Raw genomic sequence first — 18,012 nt, forward strand, 5'->3', positions numbered from 1 at the left:
AGACCCAAATTACACATTTTTGAATCGAGGATCTCGAGTGCTATGTTCTTTCTTTGTATCTTACACATGGCACGCCCTGTTTACATCTCTGTTATTGATGACATAAACTTCTATCACTCCATTCAGATGATGTTTTACAAAATCCTCCTCTATATAGGTACTCTCTCCCTTTTATAATAAATAAATATTTGGGGAGAAGATACTGTGAAACTGTGTAAAATTCTGTTCCTTCTTCCATACTCTCCCCAAGTTTAGCGCCATTGATGTTTCTTATCTGAATTAACAATGAACTCGATGGCTGCCAGATAGTGAGTTTCTAATAACACCACTCTTCCCACGATAGGGAAAAGCTTTCTCTTGCCTCCATGCATCAATTAATTTATGTTCATATTAGTGTGGATTCTGTAGGCCCCATCTTCCTCAATAAAGTATCATCAGTTACTATTACTATAAATATTGGAAGCTTAAACAATCCCAGATTTGAACATGAGAAGGTCCGTCAGGCTGGGTATTAGTGGGTTTTTTTTTTCTTTTTGGAACACATCTCCATCATTCTTTGAGTACTTTCTCACTTTCTGGCACAAAGAGATAACATTGGCTCATCTTATTTTCCCTGACCAGGCCCTAGAAAGGGCTATTTCTCTAATGAGTCCTGGTTGCTTTCAGTGGAAAATACAGAGATGAAGATGTAAGAGCCAAGTGCACTTTTGCTACATGGATGTCTTGGCTTCCAGGCACTCTCTGTCTCTATTTATTTCTCTGTCTTTGTGCCTTTAAAATCACAAGCTCACACAGATACCTCTAATTCCAATTCAACAGGACACAATTTATTCCAGCTCTTGTGCTTTTCATATCTCTATCCCCACTTCCAGCAGCTCCCGTCATACCCAATATAGTTTTAATATCCCTGTATAGAGCTACTCTCTTAATCCTGCTGAACCAGCATCCCCCTCAGCCATGGGTCCTGATTCCTAAAAGGGCTTGCCTCCCATGCTCAGGACATCTAATTTTTACCTGTGAAATGTGGTTTATTTGTTTATTTTTGGTGGAAAAAATAGAAAAAAGTCAAGAAAGTTTTTTAAAAAAAATCGAAGGAAAGGGAAATGATTTGAAGGGAATGGCAAGAGAGAGAGAAAAAGAAAAAGCTCAGTTATTTTTCTAAAAGATGCAAATCTATTGCCTTTGGACCATATGAAAGTATCTGCATACACACACACACACCTTGAATGATCCTCCTTTGCTCTAAGTAAATCTGTAACCAGGGTCTCCTGTGAGGTGACTACTGCTGACCTCCTTGTTCTCCAAACACTGGCCATAGAAGTGCTTTCTCAGTTCTAGTGCAGTTTATCTCTTGCCCCAGGACTTTTGCATGTGCTGTTTTGGGGGCTGTTATCTATTCTGCTCCATTCATTTTGGGTAAAATGCCATAGATTGTGTATGTTCCCTCAAATTTATGTCCTGAACCTCTAATCCCCAGTAAGATGGAATATGAAAGTGGACTTTGGGGATAGATAGTTAGAGTAGGTCATGAAGATGAACCTCTGTGATGAGATTAATGTCTTGCAAATAGAGAAAGAATCCCTCTCTCTCTCCATCTCCCTCCTCTTCTCTCTCTCCTTATCCCTCTCCTCCTCTTCCTCCTCCTCCTCCTCCTCCTCCTCCTCCTCCTCCTCCTCCTCCTCCTCCTCCTCCTCCTCCTCCTCCTCCTCCTTCTTCTTCTTCTTCTTCTTCTTCTTCTTCTTCTTCTTCTTCTTCTTCTTCTTCTCCCCCCCGCCCCGCTCCATCTCCATCCTCTTCTCCCCCTCCCCTTTCTTCATACTCACATATGGAGACAGGTCCTGAGAGTACACTATCAGAAAGAGGGTTCTCAGCAAGACTCTGACCACGCTGTCACCATGATCTTAGACTTTCCAACCTTTACAATCATGAGGAATCAATATTTGCTATTTAAGGCACCCAATATATGGTATCTTATTATGATACCCTAAGCTGACTAAGACAGTGGCCCACTCTTCAGATCTCTGCGGAGACTTCATCTCCTCCTCTGGAATTCCTCAATACCCTGAGCCACGGGCAGGCGATGTGTTATTTGTTGTTTGCTGCAGGCTTTTACAGAACTTCCTGGCTCTCTTTCCAGCTGTCTGGGCTATGCAGCTGTATGCATTTGTTAAAATTCTGAATGTGTGTTTCATTGCGTGCAAAAAGTTCTCAAACAAACAAAAAAATAGCAGTAAACAAATGCTTAATTCCACTTAAATAGATGCTTGCTGATGTGTTTAGGGGTAATTTGTACAGTGTCTGTGACTTTCTTGGAAATTAGTCAACAAAAGAGGACAGAGTGGTGGATGGAGAGAGGTTGGATGGAAGCCATGAGATCAAGCAATACAGCAAGATATTAATTCTAGAAACAAGGTGATGTGTACATGGCTGTTCTTTGTTAAATTATTTTAAGTTTTCCACATGCTGGATATTTTTAAAATAAAATGTTGGAATAAATAAATAAATATCAAGTGTACTGTCTATTTAAACATAGAACACCCCCAAATAAAATAGTACAGAAAACTTTAAGAAACATCTGATCTCCTTTGAGTGAGGAGAACACTTAAAACAAGCCAGGAATCCTAAGAAGATGTAAAGGAAAAGATATTTTCAATAATATGAGATGTAAACTACTTTGCAAGCCAAAGGATACCATAAACAATTAAAATAACAACAGCTTAGGCAGACTTATTATATCATATATGACAGGCAAAGGGTTTAGCACACATAATATAAAGACCTGTAAGAAATCCAATAGAAAAATAGGTAAAAACACGTACAGACAACAGAAGAGGAAACGCAAACCCCAGTAACTGTGTGAAAAGACGCTGATATGTCTGGCAGCCAGTCGGAAACGCAAACTATGAGAAAATGAGGTAGGCATTGTTTTTCATTTTTGGATTAGCAAATGTTTAGGAATCAGTCGCCTCCGGCGCTGGTGCTGGTAAGGATGCTGGGAGATGGGCCTATTACGTAGGGGAGTGTGAATATTTACAAAGTTTGTGAAAAATCAATCTCATAACAGGAATGCCCACAAGAAACATAAGAATGTAGAGAGAAGGGCACAGTATGATAGCCGTTTTCGAGTATGCATATTTTCAGGTTTTTGAAAAAAGAGAAAAAATGCGAAGGAAGACACATCTACTGGTTGAAAATTATGCTTGACGATTGAAAATGAAGGATTAGCAGGGATTGATAGACTTGGGCCTCAGCATCCAACCTGGCTGGTCATATTTTTAGAGTCCATGAGCAAAGAATGACGCTCACAACTGCTTAAAGGGTTGTGTTGTAAATGGCTACAGAATTATCTACAGAATATCCTCTATTTTGCTTCTTGCCAGCAAAGCTTAAAATATTTACCAGATGGTCCTTTAGGAAAATGTTTACAGACCCCTGCCCTGGGAAGGAGATTGCAATTTATTAGTTATTCTTGTTATTTTACTTCCCTGTATTTTTTCTTTCAATAATATACTTTTGCAAGTTTACAAAAGATAGGTCTGGGCACTACAGCACACCCCTGTAATCCAAGTGCTTAGGAGGTTGAGACAAGAGGACTGCAGAATTTAAGCTATTCCATGGTAACTTAGTGACACCCAGCTTTAAAATTAAAAAAGAAAACAGAAAGGTCTGGGGGTATAGCTCAGAGGTAGAATGTCCCCGGGTTTAATTCCCAGTAAAACACACACACACACATGCTCACGCACGCACGCACGCACACACACACGCATGCATGCACACACACAGAGGTAGGTAAAACAATCATTTTGGATGCCAGTGGAAATGGACAGAAGGGGATATGTAGAAATCAGAGACATTAGTTAGGAAGTCTCTGTACCCATCCAGACAAAAGAGAAAGAACCTTACCTTGCATTTGGGATGGTGGCAGCAGAGGAAGAAAAAGATGAATTTTAAAGGAGCCCATAGGAATTGCACATGGAAGTTGGGGCACAGGGAGAAATCAAGGACGAGTCCTTGGTTCCCGTCTTTGGTTTGGTGGTGCCAACTAGGGAGCGGGAGAGATTGGGGAGTGGGTATTGGAGAGCAAATCCCGAGCTCTATTTTGGACTTGTTAAAGTTCCAAATGGAATTGTGTGAACGAGGCAGTAGGATGTGGATGGGCAGAGCTGCTCAGGATGTGGAGGGGGAGGCTGAGCAGGAAATACAAATTTAAAAGTGCTGGTCCTATAGATGGTGCTTGAAACTATCTGGAAGCAACTTGTCTACCTGGTGACGTACTGCCCGATGCAAGTGGGCACTGAAAACCTGAACTATGCCGTGAAGCCTGCTTTCTGCCGACAGGTGTCTTCGGTAACAGGGCACACCTGTTTGGATTCTCCAAAACCATCTATTCCAAAGTTTCCTCTTCCCACTAGCCAAGAAACAGCATGGTCTCAAAGTAGATACAGACCCTTCTTCATAGCCAATGCTCCAATGTTTCCTTGGGAAATTGGCTACTATCGTTTCTCTGGAACGGATGGTCCTCCCAACACCTGGCTCCTCCAATGAAATCACCTCAAGTCCCAGTCCCTTCGCATACAGCCTGCCATAGGTCCCCAGCCACAAGCAAACATCTTTAACCCATGCCATGCATTCCCTGAGAACACCCAAGAGGGACTCACCAAGGAGCTGGTGTAGGTGGGGTCCGATGTGTCATCCTGGAGGTAGCGGGAGAGGCCGAAGTCAGACACCTTGCAAACCAGGTTACTATTGACCAGAATGTTCCTAGCAGCCAGGTCCCGGTGCACGTAATTCATCTCGGACAAGTACTTCATGCCGGCAGCGATGCCCCTGAGCATGCCCACCAGCTGGATCACCGTGAACTGTCCGTCATTTTGCTGCGGTAAGACATGAAGGGCATTGGATCAAGACAGGCTTTGGTGGGTGGCTGAGAAGAAGCCCGGGAGCCATGGCTGTTACCTGTCAGTCTGAAAGTGCCCAGCACACAGCTCACTGCAGCTTCTCCCTCACCCATATCCCTTCTCTTGACCGCTCTGCTCTCTTGCCAGGCCCCGTCGATTCCATCTCCAAATTACATGTCATATCCATCCCTCTCCATGGCCACCACTCCAGCCCAGTCATCACCATCCATCACCTGCAACAGCCCTCTGCACCTGCCCCCCCTGCAGTCCATTCTCTGTGAGGCGGCCAGAGCCATCTTTTACAGACATAAATCAGACCATGTCACTCCCAGAATTCAACTCTCTAATAGCCTCCCAGTGCATTAAGGAAAATCTCCAAACTGCTTAGTGGTTTGTCCAGGAGACCCCTGGGATTGGCGGCTGCCATCCCCTGAGGCCACAGGACCTCGCTCTGTGCTGAGCCAAGCCGCTGTGATCGGTGACCTCAGCGCTTTCCTGCCTTAGGGTCCTTACACACGAGCCATACTACTGACCTTTTGGGTTTCTGCTTGGACGTCCCTTCCTCAGAGAGGACATCCTTATAACCACACCCGTCTGTAATGCAATCCACACTTTCTAACCACGGTCTTTAGGTGCACGTCTTTATTATTCTTAGCACACGTCACAAGTGTTTATTTTGTGTGTGTGTGTGTGTGTGTGTGTGTGTGTGTGTGTGTCTGTCTGTCTGTCTGTCTGTCTTTGCCACTTGTCTCTAAACTCTTTGAGTACAAAAATCCCATCTTTTATGCTAACCACACTATTATCAGTGCTGGAAACTTTAGCAGAGAAACTCAATAAGACTTATTTAAACGAGTGACCGGTACGTCTCTTCCTGTTTTCGAAAATGAACGTTTAAGGAGCATTTCTTTGGTAGCTCTAGCGCTGTGGGCATTTATGTTGGGATAGCCACACCTATCTCAGGGGTAGAAGCTCACACACACCCTCCTTCCCACTGGCAGAGGGAGGGTCCCCAAACATACTGGGTTTGCCACACCCCATATCCCAGGCTGCTTCTAACACTCTCCTAACCCAGGAGCCGCTGCTCCTGCCAGCCCAGAGTGCCACTCACAGTCTTGACTGAATGCCCGTCTCTGGTCTGACAGACTCTTTGACAAATGAATCCATGCCTTGCTCCCGCTGTCCAAAGCTCCTGGGTGTTGGCTTTGTACACCAGAGTTAAATCTGTAGACCCTGGGCCATGCTGCCAAGAGCACGTTTTCCCATCTAGTCCAGTTCCAGCTTCTCCCCCAAGGGCCACGAGCTGTGTTCTATAATAGAGCGCAACCCAGGCCGTTGAGACAGATGCTCTGGTTGGAGAAGAGGCAGGAGGAGGCGGGATCCCTGGGGTCCAGTCAGTCACTGCTAAGCCCCGCCCTGGGCAAGCCAGCCACCCCCTCTGCTGCACAGTGCTCCTGTGAAATGCAGAAAGCACCCACGAACGAGGAGCTACCATTCACAGCAACCTCCAGGACACCAGATGTTACCCATGCATCCACATACATTATCTCCCTTACACATGTGTGAGCACACCTCCTATGCATACGTTCCTACAAAAGTGTTATTTATTTCCATGCAAAAGATAAACGAGGAGGCATAACAGACTCGTCATAAAAAATACCCTGTTTATTAGAGGGGAATAAAACCCTGCAACTGAGAAATCTCAAAGCCATCTCGTGAGTTGACGACTGCTCTTCATGCAAGATCGCTAGCCTGGATCCATCCCTGGAGGTGGGAGGTCATGTCCCCCATCCACTGAGGGAGCAAACAGGCACCCCTCCTCCTTCCAGAGACCAACTGGCAAAGGGAGGACCCTCAAACATATTGGACTTGATGCACCCCAAATCCCAGGCTGCTTCTAACTCAAATCCTAACCACCTCCCAATCTGCCCAGAAGGCTTTCTCCGTAACATTTCCTTCTAACCAGCTCCAAGAGCAAGCGCCGAGCTGCTTTTGGAAACTCGGCTGGCTTTCAGCACATGTTGCCCATCTGTGAAAGCTGGATGTGCAGTGAGCGATGCGAGCCCTCCTTCTCACTAATGAACTTCAATCAACACCTTCTCCCAGAGCTAGCCAGCCGTTCGCTGGCACGGGGCGCTTTCTCCAAGTAGGTCTCTGGGGATCCGCCTCTTCGGAAAAGTTGTCACGCCGCTGCTGGAGATGACAAAAATGTAGCTCAGCTGCAAGTCACACGGGTTGTGTTTTTTCTCCATTTGGTTTGTTATTTCCTCTCTGCAAGTGTAGACAACACTGTGGTTAAAGACGAGCGTCTCCCTAAAGAAGCTGACATTTCGGGGAGGGCACTGGTGGTGGTGATTAACAGCTTGGAGAGAAGCCACGTGGGAGGCGCCTGTGGCTATGTGTCCACATTTTTTGCCTAAGATCGCTGAAGTCTTCTTACGGCTGCTTTGTGATCTTGTTTTAAAATCTGGATTGGCCATCCTTAGAGTTTCTGAGATCAACGGGGCCTGGAATCCAGGCCCTGCCGTTCACGAGCTTTGTGAATTGGGGCAAGTTATTTAACCTCCAGAGCAGGGATTTCCATATGTGTAATAGAAGAACCTTGCAGCCGGGCACGGTGGCGCACGCCTGTGATCCCAGAGTGTGGGAGGCTGGGACAGGACAATTGCAGGTTTAAAGACAGCCTCAGCAAATACAACCAGACTCTCGGCAACCTGGTGAGACTCTGTTTTCAAAAATAAAAACTAAAATAGGGCTGGGATCCAATTGAGAGGTAGAATGCTCTTGACTTCAATCCCCAGTACCAATCAAAATAGGAGAAAATAAATAAAAATAAGAACCTTATACCCTTTCTGTGTAAAGTTTTGGTGAGGTTAAATGGCTCTGCTCAGTGCCCCGTATATAGGAAGATGGCAGCAATGGTCATTGCTATGATCAGCAGGACCATGATATCCTTGAATGAGCTCTTCCCCACAACTCAGATGTACATGTTGAGACCTGGGTCATGAGAAGTTAGAACTCTGGGTTTCTCGTGGCTTCCAGGGTGTGTCGAAGTGACATCCTACAGCCATTGTCTAGAGAATCCAATTCACAGTATGTATTTTTTCTTCTCAGTACTGGGGATGAAACTCAGGGGCAGTCTACCTCCAAGCTATATACCCCCAGTCCTAATTTTTATTCTTTTTTATTTTTTTGAAACAGGGTCTCACTGAGTTGCAGAGGGCCTTGCTAAGTACCTAAGGCTGTCCAAGAACCGTGATCCTCCAGTCCCTGCCTTCTGACTGCTGGGGTTACGAGCGTGCGCCACCCTGCCCGGCAGTTCACAGTGTTTTTAAGCTCACAGTCAATGGTAGGCCTCTGTAATAACCCCCTTGCCACCCAACCAACCGTAGCAGTGGATGGTTGAGACTTAATGATGCAGACCTGAAGTTTGGATCAATTAGTTAACAAACACTGATTGCTTCCATTACTTGACCTGGGGATGGCAAGTCATACTCCACTGCTTTGAGCCTTAAACCTGGTCCTATGGAGGAGGCCAGGCAGGGAATTTTATATTGTTTTCATACACACAATAAGGAAGGTCCAGAAAGTTTACATGACCAGCCTTAAATCACTCTTTGTGGTTTTGAGCTATAACAGAAATCTAACTCTACAATGGTAAATGTTAAATCGCTTCTCCACCGATATCCCATCTCTCCTTGACTGGTAATGGCCATCACAAATGCCGTGTGGAGAAGGCAGCTGTGGGTAAGTTTCACAGGGAGAAGGGTTGCGACTGATTAGCCATGCTACTGTTATCTGGTCTTTAACTCCTGTCCAGAGCCTTGTTCACGGGAATATACAGACTTGCAATGTGCAATATATTTTCCTTAGGGTCTGAAGAACCACATGTCGCCATAGGCAGGGTCCTGTCTGTTGAATTCACAATGTTGATGAAACCTAAAGATATAAACATATGAAGATTTTCTGACACGTTCAACTATCTTATGCTCGATTCACTGGAACAACTCCCCAAGCACTTCCAGAGACAGGAACATCATCAGCATGCAAAATAAGCAAGGCAAAATAAAACAAAAACAAAAGACATCAGCATCAAAGAGATTTCTCCCGCAACTTTGGGAAAAAAAAAACCCAGCTCCATGCTGAGTGTGTGGTAAAAAGAGTGCAGAGAAGAAATACAGACCCGTGCAGAGTGATTTAAACTTTCTTCCCTTCATGAAGTGCTTTCTGCTGAAATTGCTTTTCTGAAAACTCACTGAAGCTACTTGCTGCCCCTTATATTAGACAGGAAGGATTTAGGCATTTCAACTTTCATTGACAAATCCACTTCAGGAAATGAAACCCTTATTTGATTTGTTTGAAGAGAATGAATCATAGATTTTTTTTTTAACTGAAAGAGAACTTTCAAGCTCTTCCAGCTCAATGCCTTTAGTTTATAGATTGGAAAATTGAGTTAACGGACTTGCTCCAGACCAGAGTGAGTGACTCATGGCAGAGGGCAGGGCGGCACCTCCGTCTCAGGACTTCCAATTTGGTGATCTCTACCTATGTCTAGGCTGCTGTCTTCTACCTTCAGCCCAGAAATGCACTTCACTAATGAGAAGTATTACAACTGTAATTATTTTCCAAGAGTGTTCCAGTTATGGCCATACATGAATGAACCAGCTGCAGCCACAAGGTCATGCTTCAGGCAGGAAGACTTGGTGGAGCCTGGTGAATTCCTCCTCCTCTTCCTTTTCCTCCTCCTCTTCCTCTTCCTCCTCCTCTTCCTCCTCCTCTTCCTCTTCCTCCTCCTCTTCCTTCTTCTCCTCCTCCTTTTCCTTCTCCTCCTCTTCCTTCTTCTCTTCCTCCTCCTCTTCCTTCTTCTCTTCCTCCTCCTCTTCCTTCTTCTCTTCCTCCTCTTCCTCCTCCTCCTCCTCCTCCTCCTCCTCCTCCTTCTTCTCTTCCTCCTCTTCCTCCTCCTCGTTTTCCTTCTTCTTCTTCATACTAGGGATGGAACCCAAGGGCATTCTATCTCTGAGCTATAACCCCTCGCCTTTTGACTTTCTGTTTTTTTATTTTTTATTTTTGGTGGTACTGGGGTTCCTGGAAGCCCTTCTACCTCCGGACTACACTCCCAGACCTATTTTATATTTTTTTTATTTGTGGAAACAGGGTCTCTTAAGCCAGTGGTGCTGGCTTCGAACCTGCACGATCCTCCTGCCTCCACCTTTCAAGCGCGGGGATTACAAGCGTGCGCCACCACGCCCGGCTAACTTTCTGTTTTAGAAATAGGGTCTCTCTAGGTTGCTGAGAGTCTCACTACATTGCAGAGGCTGTCCTTGAACCTGCGATTGCCCTGTCTCAGCTTCCCAAGTCCTGGGATTAACTAAGACAAGGGGCATTGATTGATGCTTCATGAATTGTTCCTGAGATTAGGGAAGAGCCAGCAGATTGAATCCCTTGGATTTAAGAGCCAAGGAGGAAATAATTGTGGATGAGCATGTTACATACAATCCACAGCTTATTTGCTAAGGTTTGGATATAGAATAAACCCTGAAAAAAAACTCACGTACCAGCAGTGTAAAAATAATTTTAAGATGAAAGATTGAATCAGGACCTAACCTCATCAGTGGATAAGTCCACGGAAGAATTAATAATTTTAATAGATTTACTGGGTGGTAACTTGGGCAGGTAACTGAAGAATGTATGTACATGACTGGGGGCGTGGCCTTGAAGACTGTGTGTGTGTGTGTGTGTGTGTGTGTGTGTGTGTTCCTTACCCCTTTCCCTTGCTCCTTCTGCTTCCTGCTCTGAAGCTGTGAAGACCTTCAGCCCCAGCTCCTGTTTGGAAGCAGGCCTAACATGAACTGAAATTTCCATAACTGTGAACAAATAAATCTTTTTTCCTCAAAGTTGTGGTCATCAGGTATTTTGGGTCACAGCAGCGAGAATGTTGACTGAAACATCAGTCATAAAAAATAAAAGAGATAATGAACCGCTCACCGAGTGTGTGGTTAAAGCACAGCAGTGTTCCCACCCTTTCTAGAATGTACAGAATTCTAAGTTCAGAAATCAGAGAGGAACAGCAGGTGGCTGGTGAGAAGTCATGTCCGATATGCTGACTGGATCCCAGTGCCCTGAACCAGGGCTAGAGGTGTGACAACTCTCCAAGCTGCTGTGTGCAAGAGTTGGAGGAGAGGAAAGAGTGAAATTGAATTGAAGACTAACCCTTTTCCTTTTCTTCTCTGAATGGTGATCCTAAAATTATCCTCCTTCCCAGAAGATGGACCCTGCAGAACTGAACTGATGACCTATTTTTTCAATTTTATCAAGCAGCAGATACATCAATTAATGTTGCTATGCTCCAGGGTTTGGTAGAGAGGCTGAAATTAGATTTATAGATTACCTGCCTCCATGCGGTGCGAGCAGTCAGAAACGCTTCATTTCCCCTCCGCTCCTGGCACCACCTGCTCTCGCCGCCCCTCTTGCAGGGCCCTCTCCTCTGTTTTCCTGCGTTCCTCTCTTGCCCCTAGGTTTTCTCCCACTGAACACTGGGTCTCATCATGATGAAAACATTGGTGACCAGCATGCCTCTGTGTCTTGGATCTCATACTGCAATAGGCCCTGGGAGGAGCAGCAGTGTGGGCTTTGGATTTTCGTAGGCATATGAGATGAATCTCTCCTTCCCTGGTGTGTCCTGGGAAAGGAGTCTGATCATAATCCCCAAACCTTGTGGTGACTTTCTCTGAAGTCTAGTCTGGGGCCTGGTAGAAAATCTGATGGAAAATAAATGACTCCTGAAAGGGTCTTGAGGCTGGTCCAGAAATATGTTCCCGTCTAACATTGTCTTCTATTCTATTTGATTATAAGATTTCTGATCACAAACGAACGTCATAGACAAGGAAGGCATAGACCGCACCTTGCCTTGATGTGGTTAGGAGGACAGAGAGATATTGTATACATATAGGATGAGTAGATATCTCCTGCCACTCCCTAACATTTTGTCCCAGGAATAACCATTCATGATTTTCATTTAACCAGAACTTACCAGGGGCTAACTATGCTAACCACTGGGGCTTCAAAATAGAAGGCATAACCCAGAAGCTCAAGGAGGCTACACTAGGCAAGGTAGACAGGCCTCCTAATCTACACCCATCGCCTCTACCCCTACTCCCCCAGACAAAAGCCATCACTGTCTAATGACCCAGAGTGGGCAAGGAGCCTGTGTTCCCCTGCAAAGGTAGCTTTCCTGGTGCAACATCTAGCTGAGCTCCCCAGCCTCCCTTCCACTTGGCAGACCCCAAGCACTGCTTCTGAGTGCTGGAACCACCGTGTAGCTGCTGGCAGATTTTTAAGAGGACAGGCTGACTTTGGCTTCTGTATACCCTGTCCTGTTCATTCATCAGCCTGCCTGCCCATCCCCCCACCCACCGGGCAAATTCCTCAGTCTCTACTATCAGATAAATTCTTCCTGCTCTTTCACACCTCCCTTGGCCTCCCCAGGAAGATTTAAGCCCTCCCTTTCTAGGATACCACTCCACTCCATGCATGGAAAGGAAAAGTAGATAAGTGATACCTAGAAGCTGTGCATGCTAGGTCCTGGGGTAAGACTTCTGTGGCAAGTCATATTCTGTGAGAAGGTTATGACAAGATTTTCCATCACTTAAGTGTTAGGAGATATTGGGTTGCTCTCTCCCTATCATGAAGCCCGTTTTCGCCCTGTGTATCTGGGTGGGGGGCAGACTGTGACTGGGGTAGTTGCGATGCTTTGTGACTTCTGAGGCCCAGTCACCAACGTGGTACAGTTTTCACTTTCTCCTCCTGGAACACTTGTTCTTGGGAGCCAGCTTGCCCCAAGGAAGCTGAAACAGGCTCCCCAAATGGCAGGTGATCCTCAGGGGATACCCGTTTCTAACATCATCCGCATCCCTGATTTGTTCTTACCCTGAGAAAAGAATCCAGAGCCCCATTCTCCATGAACTCTGTGATGATCATGACGGGCCGACTCTTGGTGACGACGCCCTCCAGGCGAATGATGTTGGGGTGGTCGAACTGGCCCATGATGCTCGCCTCGCTCAGGAAGTCCCGTCGCTGCTTCTCTGAGTACCCAGCCTTCAGGGTCTTGATGGCCACGTAGATTTCCCTCTTGCCTGGCAGTTTCAGACGCCCCTTGTATACCTCTCCAAACTCTCCTGCAACAGTAAGAATGCAATGAGCATCCTCTTCCTTTTCCGTCTGTGGAAGCACAAGGAAAAGCATCTTACGGCCCACCAGGCGTGGTGGCGCACACCTGCAATTCCAGTGCTTTGGAGGCTGAGATAGGAAGACCACAGGCTTAAGGACAACCGCAGCAACAAAGTGAGACCTTCAACAACTTAGCGAGACCCTGTTTCAAAATAAAATGGGCTGGGGATGTAGCTCAGAGGCTGAATGCCCCTGGGTTCAATCCTTAGGACAAAAATAAATAAATAAATAAATAAATAAATAAATAAAGCCAACAACAACAAAAGAAGAACAACGGTGCCCAAAGTGGAATTGTGATTCAAGTGGCAGAAACCGGAGCAGCACTTTCTCATTGTAACCATGATGCCTTCACTGTAATCAGGTCAGACAAAATGCAAAAAGAATATTAAAACACGTTCCTAAAATCACCTCTTGGAAACGGTTTGAGAAACTACAGTGGGATTTCGGAACACATGTGAGTTTGGTTTTTCCCCCCACATTTAATTGTTCATTTGTGTCCCTGTTGAATAATTCAAATGAGTAGGTCAGTTTTTCTTTGGCAGAATCATAATTCATTTTTTAGCAGAGCCTGGTGTAAGAATGTCCAGGGGATAAGGGACTATGTTTAGGTATTTTAACCCTCTGAAGGAAACCTATACTGTTTCTGTTCCTACACTGCATGCCTGTCTATTGGCTTCCTCCAGACATGGATACTAAAAAGTTAGGAAAGGAAGAGGTTTATCTGTGAAAACTAAAAGTGGGAGGAAGGAGGATAGGGTAAGGAGAGCCCCACACTGAAGTTCAGATGTGGTTCCTATAGACCTGACAAAATCTCAGCCAACCTAGCCAGAAAGTTGGGAGAAAGAGCTCTGGATCCAGAAATAGCCGGGTCCTTAAGCCTCGCGGGCTCAGCTACTGGCTGGAGCTGCCCAGAAGGCTTTTCCTGTGCAGGGAAGCCAGGCAGGCCCAGAAGGGACTGCTGCTGAGGGCTGTCAGCTAACTGCACTCCTGATAACTTACAAACAGCAAGTTATTTCTCCAAGTGAGTTTGAGCCGCACACCTCCACAGGTACCATGACACTTTAACTTTTTTTTTTTTTTCCAGTAAAGTCACCAAGAGTTAAAACAATTCTGGTAGCTAGGCGTGGTGGCGCACACTTTTAATCCCAGCATTTGGGAGGCTGAGACCAGAGGATCATGGTTCGCAGACAGCCTCAGCTACTTAACTGAGGCCCTCTGCAACTCAGTGAGATCCGGTCTCAAACTGAAGAATAAAAAATAGGGCAGGGGGTGTAGCTTGGAGGTCGAATGCCCCTGGGTTCCATCCCCAGACCTGCAAAAAAAAAAAAAAAAAAAAAACAATTCTGGTGACACCATTTCATAGCTGCCTCAGTAAAGAATCTGTTGAGCCCTGCTTAACGTGCTTTCAAATTTACTCTGTGATTTTGCTTGGTTCCTGACTTCCCATTCTTTTCAGGGGCCTCGGCTCAGGTATCTACTGAGCACATCACGGAAATGTGTGTCAAAGGCCTGTCAGGAGAAACAGGGGTTTCTGCTGGGAAAACTTAACTTTTTCACTTTGAGATTCTGAAAGAAAACAGTAGAGCAGACTATGAGCAATCAGAAATCGCTGGTCACTTTCGAAGGGCCAGGTAACTTCCTGTGTGACTCAGTTGGGGGTTTCTTTTTTTCTTTTTTCTTTTTTTTTTACTGTAGAAAAGATTGGAAGAAAGCTGCATACAGGACTTTTTAAATTTATTTATTTATTTAGTTAGTTAATTAGTTTGTTTTTGGCACTAGGGATTGAACCCAGAGGTGTTCTACCTCTGATCCATAATAGCCCTTAATTATTTTTATTTTATATTGTAGCACTGGGGATTGAATCCAGGGGCATTTTACCTCCAAGCTATGGCCCCCAGCCCTATTTTTTATGCTTTATTTTGAAACAGGGTCTCACTAAGTTGCAAGGGCCTCACTAATTAGCTCGAGGCTGGCCTTGAACCGTGCTCCTCCTGTTTCAGCCTCCCAAGCGTGTGGCACCACTACCAGCCAAAAACTTTTTTCTGGAAATGAGGTGTTGCCAAGTTGCTGAGTCTGGCCTCAAACCCGCAATCCTCCTTCCTGTCTGAGCCTCGCAAATCCTGAGATAGCAAGTGTGCACCACCGTGACTGGCCATGAAAAGATATCTAGGCAAAACTGCTGTGGCGTCCACTGAACTTGGCAGAACACGGGGCTGCTGTGGAGGCTGGCTCCAGCACCTTTAGGAAGAGTTCAGCCTCGACCTAATACACAGACAGACATCATTTGCAATGCTGCTTTGACGTTGACTCATAGGCTGCCGCTTGGGTGAACTGCTGGAGGTCAGACGGAGGCTCTTTCACATTCTTGACTTGCACAGCCACCGAGATGCCGGCGACGTGGTGGGCATGGCAATAGAGCTTGGTGTATCCTATGTCTTATTATTTATTTGGCCTTTGCCTTGCCCCCTCCTGGGTTATAAACCGCTGAGGCTTTGCAACTGCATTTTCCAAAAGAAGTAGAAGTGCCAGTATTTAAATTTGTAGGTAAGAGAATGTTCCCTGCAGCAGCATCCGCAGACAGACGCTGAGTGATTCAGCCAGAGAATGGGTGGTAAACGGCGTGCCCATCTTGTGGAATGCCACAGGCTACCGAAACTCGTAGATGGGAGATAGGTGCTGACTTCACATGTCCACATTGTACCGTTAGGTGGAGGAGGGAGGAAGGAAAGGAGGTTATAGAGTGTATACGCTATGTGCACCCATATGGGGTGTGCATATATGCCAAAGAGAAATTATGGGAAATCGCTATCAGATTTATTTTGAGCTGAAAATTATTTTTAGCAATGGTTATACTAAATGGGGACTAAAAGGAGAGGTAGGAATTACTAGATTTAATTTAGTTTCTTTTCTTTTTCTTTAGTACTGGGAGAGGAGAGGGGAGTAGGATGGGAATTAGGGAAGTCCTAAATGAGTGCTGTGTGCATGTCTGCCTCCACCATCTTGTACTCCATTAAGATGTATGACTACAATGCACCAAAAAAGTTATAAAATAGTATTGGGGATTAAATCCAGGGGAATTCTACCACTAAGCTGCACTCTCAAACCTCTTTATTTTTATCTTTTTAATTTTGAAACAGGGTCTTGCTAAGTTATTGCATGCTGTACCTAAATCTGGGATCCCCCGTCTCAGCCTCCCAAGTACTGGGATCATAGGTGAGGGGCACCTCACCAGTTGACCTGTGAGTATTTTGAGTTGTTATAATGAGCATTACTTTGGTAGTTAAAAAAGAGCATAACTTTTTAACTGAATAAGAGCCTGTTATATATGTTTATATGTGTCTCTATATCTCTGAGTGAATGTGTGTGTGTGTGTGTGTGTGTGTGTGTGTGTGTGTGTAATTCATCCCTGTCACACCTTGTCCTAAAACATCCAATAACTATAAGCTAAATAGCTACAAATTGCATGTTTGGTAAGTACACTAATTGAATAATATTGGTTGGCATCTCTTTCTTGCCGGTGTAGTCATGAATTCCATTTTTCCTGTAGGAAAAGGAACGGTTGAGAGTATAGGAGTGCATAGTAGGCAGGTATTTATTTAGTGGCTCCCTACTCTGTGCTGGATGGTTTGCTTGCCTCGTCCCACTCGGTCCTCACAATGCTCTTGCAACTGAGGTATCATGATGCTCCTCTTACTAATAAGAAAGTTCATTGTAAGTACAAAGAAATCATGCCCAAGACGCATGGCCATGACTCAGAGCCAGGGTTGTGGTTCATCTCTTTTTTGTTTACTACCATTTGAACTCTGGCTTGAAAAGCTTCAATTCAGAAGCCATCCTGCCCCAACTCTGCAGGTCCAAGGGGTTCCTATGTAGTAAGTCTCGCAGCAATTCAGCATTCAGGTACGAAGGAAAAAAAGAAGTGGATCTGTTTCACAGACAGGCATCACATCTAAAGCTCCTGCCTGGGACTTGAGTAGAATCAGCATATTTTGGAATGAAGACTATTCATCAATTTGTATACATCAGCGTTTAGTGCTTGGAAGAATGTTCCAGATGAATCTGATGTCTCCCACCACACACTCAGACACACAGCAGTTGACAAGTGCTGGCCTGTACCCAGTGATTCTCAAAGTGGACTGGCCCCTGCAATCAGTGGGGAACCTTCCAGAACACAGAGGCCTAGGTTTGGCCTGAAGATTCTGATGACTTGCTCTGGGCGCAGCCTGGGCACTGCCATCTTTACAAGATGCCAGCAGGATCAGTGGCATGTTTGTAGTGCCTGGTGCACGAGGGAAATGCAGGACTCCTCATTAATGGATTATGCAGAATTCCAAGACTGAGAGTAGAACAAGTGTGGGCCTTTCTGAACACGGGGCCCTAGTGAGTCTCATTGTCACGGGCCTGGGAAGAAGCCAGGCCTGGCTGCCCAGGTGTTTCTGAGGCCTCGAGAACCAGGGTCTAAAACATCCAAGCAGCCTCCAAACAGATCAGCAAACTCCCCACAGGCCTGGAGATTATAAGGCAGTATATAGGCAAGGTCTGCCTTTAAAGGTATGCAAAGGTGTAGAGATAAATTGCCAGAGATCTGATCTTCCCATCTCAGCCTCCCAAGGACTGACATGAGGCCTCACCACCACGCCCAGCCTGTTTCTGCTTTTTGATGATATTCTGCCATTAGGGTCAGAACCCAATGCCTAGCTTTGCGTGATGTGCACAAACTCTTGGCAACCTTTTCCTGTATAGTTGCTCCCTATTGTGGTCATGCTTTCATTTTTTAAAAATAAAAACGTAGCCGGACGTGGTGGCGCACGCTCGTAATCCCCGCGCTTGGGAGGCGGAGACAGGAGGACCGCGCAGGTTCGAAGCCAGCCGCGCTGGCCTAAGAGACCCT

General features: G+C 45.6%; 1 protein-coding gene across 2 annotated transcripts in view; it reads right to left on the minus strand.

Annotated features, from left to right (window-relative positions):
- The window catches only part of EPHB1 (EPH receptor B1), a gene marked incomplete at both ends in the record, with an annotated part of 441,334 nt that overhangs the window by 44,736 nt on the left and 378,586 nt on the right, over window positions 1-18,012 (minus strand). For both annotated transcript variants that reach the window (XM_080696677.1, XM_080696676.1), the window contains 2 exons: window positions 4,659-4,874; window positions 12,822-13,069. In XM_080696677.1, the coding sequence (XP_080552803.1) occupies window positions 4,659-4,874; window positions 12,822-13,069 (464 nt within the window). The remainder of the gene's footprint in view (window positions 1-4,658; window positions 4,875-12,821; window positions 13,070-18,012) is intronic.

This window comes from Muscardinus avellanarius (genome assembly GCF_963383645.1).
Source record: "Muscardinus avellanarius genome assembly, chromosome: 5".
In the NCBI taxonomy this organism is placed as follows: domain Eukaryota; kingdom Metazoa; phylum Chordata; class Mammalia; order Rodentia; family Gliridae; genus Muscardinus; species Muscardinus avellanarius.